Source organism: Loxodonta africana, chromosome 10 (assembly GCF_030014295.1).
Source record: "Loxodonta africana isolate mLoxAfr1 chromosome 10, mLoxAfr1.hap2, whole genome shotgun sequence".
NCBI classification, from domain to species: domain Eukaryota; kingdom Metazoa; phylum Chordata; class Mammalia; order Proboscidea; family Elephantidae; genus Loxodonta; species Loxodonta africana.
Window position 1 is genome coordinate 30,316,488 of NC_087351.1, and position 6,363 is coordinate 30,322,850.

Sequence of the window (6,363 nt, forward strand, 5' to 3'; positions counted from 1 at the left end):
TTTCTTAGAGCACCTGGGGATAACCAGAAGTCATCTATAACCAACCAAACTCACAAGAGATTGATGAGAAACTAGTAATTTTCCATCAATTATCGATTTACATGTAGGGAATACTGGTTGTTTTTCTCACTTGGCAAATATTGCTTCAAAATGTAGGTTTATACAAATACTTCATTTTGAAAACTTTTTAAAAGTTGTTTTAAAGGGTTAGCAGATGGCTCAAAACAGCATAGGAGGTTGTACGTACTTCAAAAACAATCCATACTTTGCCTCGACCTTCCCAGAATCCACTTCCACTTAGTCAGATACCTATTTGTTTCACTTGAGGAACCATCTTTCTTTCCCCTTTTGTGTGCAGTATTGGGGGGGCTGCCGTCAAGGTTCTCAGTCTGGTCTACTGAGCCAAGTGGTGGTCAAGAGACCTAAGAGGAGCTAACTAGACTTTCTCCTGGGAGTCTGAATCCCAAGCAGTGATGCAAGGATAAACAATAAAACAAGCAACAAACCCAACAATAACAGTTCAAGCTGATTCATGCCCATGAGGTCCTGCTCTTCAGCTCAAGTGCCCAAGCTTCTTGACTTTCACCTATTTCGAGAAACTGATTATTCATCTTTATTTTTTCCTACAGCAATCTCTCCCACTTCCACTACCACTAAAATTTTTTCTCCTTTACTCAAACTAGCTTGTGTTGCTTGTAACCAACATGCCCTAATATATTTGCAGGATTTTTGATTCTCAGGATCAGCAGCGTGATCATGCCAAAAAATGACACCATCCAATTTTTTGAGATCTGCTATCCACACTAGGTCCCTGTCCTAAATGAAACATGAAAGTTCTTTAACCAGTTGCTGTCAAGTTGTCCCCAAATCATGGCAACCCCATGCATAATGGAATGAACCCTGCCTGGTCCTGTGCCATCCCCATAATCAGTTGCTCATCAGACAGTTGTGAGTCATAGGGTTTTCACTGAATAATTTTCGGAAGTAGATCACCAGGCCTTTCTTCCTACTCCATCTCCTGGAAGCTCCACTAAGCCTGTTCACCATGACAATGGAATATTAGCCATAGACATACATGAAACCCTGATACATATTACAACATGGATAAACCTTTAAAACATTATGCTGAGTGAAATAATTCAGTCAGAAAGGGGCAAATACAGTATGATCCCACTTCTATGAAATACCTAGAATAGACAAGTGTATAGAGACTCAGAGCTCTGGTGGCACAGTAGTTAAGAGCTATGGCTGCTAACCAGAAGGTGGGCAGTTTGAATCTACCTGCAGCTCCTTGAAAACCCTATGGGGCAGTTCTGTTCTATCCTCTAGGGTCACTATGAGTCGGAACTGACTCAACTGCAATGGATCTGGGGTATTTTTTGGTAAAGAGACTTAAGTTTATTAATGGTTTCCAGGGGTGAGCAGGAGGAAGGGGAAAGGAGGACTTATCGCTTAGGAGATACTGAGCTTCTGTTAAGGGTGATAAAAACATTTGGAAGAACATGGTAAGCATCATTAATGTCACTGAACTGTACACGTAAAGAATGTTGAAATGACAAATGTTTTGTTACGTATACATTTACTGCAATTTAAAAAAAAAAAAAGGATGCATACCTCTACAGAGTCTGTTAATCCCCAGTGGTCTGCGAGACAACTCCCAGCACTCCAAATGAAAGGACACCTGGTAATTACTTTTCCCCATTTACAAGTCTTGGATAATTTTTCCCTTCCGAAAATGGATATATACGTCAATTGGCATTACAAAGTTTATGAAGAAAATGTTCTGCATCCCACTTTGGTCATTAAAATCTGGGGTCTTAAAAGGTGGCGAGTGGCCATCTAAGAGGCATGAATTGGTCCCAACCCACTTGGAGCAAAGGAGAATGAAGAACACCAAAGACACAAGGAAAATCTTAGCCCAAGAGATAAAAGGGCCACATAAACCAGAGACTCCATCGGCCTGACACCAAAAGAACAATCTGCTGCCCAGCTACCACCAGTGACTGCCCCAACAGGGAACACAACAGAGAGTCCCTGACTGAGCAGGAAAAAAGTGTGGAGCAGAACTCAAATTTACATAAAAAGACCAGACTTGGTGGTCTGGCTGAGACTGTAAGAACTCTAGAAGCTGGATGCTCTGTCAACCCAGAACTAAAACCATTCCCGAAGCCCACTCTTCAGACAAAGATTAGACAGGATTATAAAACATAAAATAATACTCGTAAAGAATGTGCTTCTTAGTTCAAGCAGATACACGAGAACAAATGGGCAGCTCTGGTCCGGAGGCAGGATGAGAAGGCATGAAGGGAGAGGAACTGGTTGAGTGGACACAGGAATCCCAGAGTAGAAAGGGAGAGAAACCTGGAGATTGCAACTAGTGTCACATAACAGTATGTGTATAAATTTTTGTATGAGAAATTACCTTGAGCTATAAACTTTCACCTAAAGCACACGTACACACACACACACAAGGATATCACATTCCTAAATTGACCAGTGGGGCCCTTTGGAGTATCAGTGCTTCAGCTCTGCAGAAACTAAACCTCACAAAGAAACTTGTAGTTCATTACATAGTGCCAGCCTCTGAGTCAATGTTCTGGCCACTCACTGGCCAGCTGCTGGACACAGAGAAGATCAGCAGCCCTGAAAAGGTCGTTATGATAGGCAGTCATCAAACATATAACCCAGTGCCGTCATAGAAAGGTCTAGGAAAAGGTGTAGATCAAAAAGTAGGACTTAGGCCTAATCCCTTAACAGGGTTTGGAGGGGAAGCAGTGTGTCTGAACAGATGCCCTATAAGACACACATCCCAGATGCCCTTAACTTGCTTCAGTGCTGTAGTGCTAGAAAAAGGACCAAGTCAACCAACAGAGTCCATTCCCTACTCAGGAGATTGTAAGTTGGGGATAATTTCAGAGAGAGATGAGAGATAGGCTCCCTTGTTCATGCCCTCCTCCATCTGCCCTACTCCTAACTTAGGGAAGCAAAGCAGGAATCCACCAACCTGAATCAGGACAAAGTGGAGACTTTATCCCAGGTAGCAGGTAGAAGCCCAGTCTTGGAAACTAAGGCGTCCAGTGAGAGTCAGTGTTAGCCAAGAACAATGGTTCTCAACTACAGAATCACCTGTTGAGCTTATTAAACAGAGACATACAAAGACCTCACTCCCCAAGATTCTGATTCAGTAGGTCTGGGAGGCATCCTGACATTTTCAAAGTTTCATAGGCAAATTCTGATGTGAGGCCAGGGTTGAGGATCCCAGCCTAGGTGCATGGTAAACTTGACAATGTTTTTTTGTTGGAGTGGACTGGAGGTAGTATCAAGTTGTGGAACTGCAGAGAGGAAGGACTGACCTACTACATCTGGCCAGGCTAACAGCCATCAGCTTTTATCCTGTATATAATTGGAGCCATTAAAACCATTTGGGAAAGATGCCCTAGTTCCCAAGACAATGCTTCTACCTGATACCTTGGATAAAGTCTCCACTTTGTCCCATGTTCATATTTATGCTCAGGGAAGACTAGTCTTGAAGTAATATGTAAAATGGATTGGAAGCAAAAAGGCTGGAGTTAGGGAGCCCACATAGGAGACTTTTATGTGAGCTCTCATGAGGTACCTCCAGCAAAAAAAAAAAAAAAAAAAAAAAATGGTTGTCATGGAGTTGATTCCAACTCATAGCGACTCTATAGGACAGAATAAAACTACCCCATAGGGTTTCCATAGAGTGGGTGGGGATTAGAACTGCTGACCTTTTTGTTAGCAGCCAAGCACCTAACCACTGACCTACCAGGGCCCCCTCATGAGGTGATGAGTTTCTAAATACAAGGATTAGCAGTACTAATGGAAAGTTAGGAACAGGTTCAAGAGTCACATACCTTAAATTTGCTCTTCTTCTTCATGTTTCTGGGTCTTTTCACTTATAGTCTCTTCTTTTTAGAGTGTACCTATGACCCTCTTCACCTAGCTAGCTTCTGATTCCTCAAAACTCAGTTCACATGTTGTGTGCCCTCTGATAAGCATTCCCCTCTACCTCCTCACCTGGGATTTCCTCTATCATGACTCTACCTTCTATCTATATTTATTCGTGTACATTGTAATTGTCTACTTACCTGTCTCATTAGATCTTGAATGCCTAAATCTGAGTAGGCCAGTACCAGATCCAATAAATGTATGCATAAATGAATAACTCGTTCAAGTCTGTTGTTGAACTCCCAACATTGCCAAAGAGGTGGCAGTTATTACATAAGAGTTACATGGTATATTTTCTCCTAAGGAACTGAAATCATAGAGCTTTAACAAACTGAAGCCTCATATTATGAAGACTGCACTCAACTGATATCAGGAAATCATTTTTTCCTCAAAATTGTGAGTTTTGGGTCACACGGTTTCTTAAAATGGGCTTATTCTTCTGATGTTACAGTAATGTTGATACCACTTAAGAAAGCAGTATTGAAACTCTGAAAGCCTTTTCTATGCTCTTTTGCACAAGGAGTTCCTCTGCCAAGCCCTGGGTTTCTCTTTCCGAAAGCTTAAAACCCTTCTTCCTCTGCCCCATTTGGGCAGCTCTGACAGGTCGCAGAGAAGAAAGACACACAAAGTCCTCTGAGCCTGAGACTAAGGACTGCCTCCATCCTCAGTAGGAGCCCCCACACCAAGACCTGGTGAGTGGAGAAGGCTCCAAGTTGGGGGGAGAAAGGCAAGGTGGGCACTCAAGGTCAAATAGGTCAAATGTGAACACCTCAGAAGGTGCAGAGGGAAGGGACCAGGGTTTTGGCACAGGGGCCACTGAATATGTGAATACAGGACAAAGAGAAAAAGGGAGCCTGCCAATGAGAGAAAGTGTCTGTTTATGCCCTATTCCTCCTCACTGGGCTTCAGGTTCTTCACAGGATTGTGAGACTCAAGTGAGAAAGAAGATGGCTTAAAAAAAAAAAAAATAGCCATAAAATCTTAAAGGCACGCCAAAATCTGAGTGGTTACAATTAATCGTTTTGCTCTTATTCCTTCTACTATAAATATTATCTTCCTTCTCTCTACACAGAAAAGATGGCGCTAGATCTTCTGGGACACTTTCCTCACCTCCTATTGCTGCTGGGATTATGGGGGCCAATGCATCCGCTTTTTGCTGTGCCTCCGAATTTGACCGGGGCTCAATGGTTTCAAATCCAGCATTTACGGCCAAGTCCTCTACCATGCAATCAGGCAATGAGAGGTGTCAACAGTTATACCTACCACTGTAAGGATCTAAATACCTTTCTGCATGATTCCTTCCACAATGTGGCTGCTGTCTGTAACTTGGCAAACATCACTTGCAGGAATAGATCCACCAACTGCCACCAGAGCCAAAACCGTGTTAACATGACCCTGTGCAACCTCACTGCAGGAAGGTATCCTAATTGCAACTACAACAGTGCTGCAGCATACAAGTTTTTCATTGTTGCCTGTAATACCCCTCAGGTGGGAGATCCTCCCTATCCCTTCGTTCCTGTGCACTTAGATAGAGTCATTTAACTTTTCTTTATCACTTTTCCTCTCTCTTGGCACAGGTTCTCTTACAATCTCTTCTGCTTTTTGTTTTCTTCTCTCGCTTTCCCTTTTTCCCACAGAAGAAGAAGAAAGGTAATGGAAGAATTAGAGTGCCTAGGATACTAGACCAACGTTGGGACCAAGAGAAATAATTTCTTTCTGTTTTGGGTCTCTGTGTGTTTTAAAGGAAGGTAATAGGAAAGAGGGGAAAGAAGGGTCCAGTCTTCCAGATTTTTAACTTTGGGACTTTGCAAGCTTTGTTACACTGTGTTTACAGCAATAAAACCTCTTTCTGCTGCATTCTGTTGAGTGACAGTGTGTTTGAAATCTTTTCTTGCTGCTATTTTCTTATCTAGGGTTGCACTTGCCAATATTCAAAGAGGAACTATTTTGGTCCTAGGTCCTTAGACAAACTTTGAATTTATTAGCTCCCTGGGGTCTCTACCACTTCCTCGCCCCTGCCTCTTCTGGGACTCTGGAGCAAGAAAGTCCTCCGTTCCCTCATCTCTGCTCACAGATTTACACATTTCCCTTGAAACCACTGTCTTTGTATGGAGGTGGCATTGATCCCTCATAGGGATCTGATGAAAATTTTCACACAGATTCTACCACTGGCAACCAAAGGGTCCCAGATCTTTTCTGTTTGTTTCTATATTTAATCAGGTATTATTTTAAATAGAAGGCAGAAGTAGCACCAAGGGAACCCTGGTGGTGCAACGATTCAACACTCAGGAATAACCGAAAGGTTGGTGGTTCAAACTCACCCAGAGGATCTCAATACTATTCAGCTTTAAACTGTGTTGCATTTACATTTTATAGTGTCAAAGTCTTGAAGTA

At 42.5% G+C, this 6,363-nt stretch overlaps 1 protein-coding gene across 1 annotated transcript; it reads left to right on the top strand.

Annotated features, from left to right (window-relative positions):
- Positions 1-4,558: 4,558 nt before the first annotated feature.
- LOC135232543 (ribonuclease K3-like) lies at positions 4,559-5,511 on the top strand. Its single transcript, XM_064291934.1, has 2 exons — positions 4,559-4,661; positions 5,042-5,511. The coding sequence occupies exon 2, from the start codon at positions 5,047-5,049 to the stop codon at positions 5,509-5,511; it is 465 nt and encodes a 154-aa protein (XP_064148004.1). The 5' UTR covers positions 4,559-4,661; positions 5,042-5,046.
- The last annotated feature ends 852 nt before the right edge of the window (positions 5,512-6,363 follow it).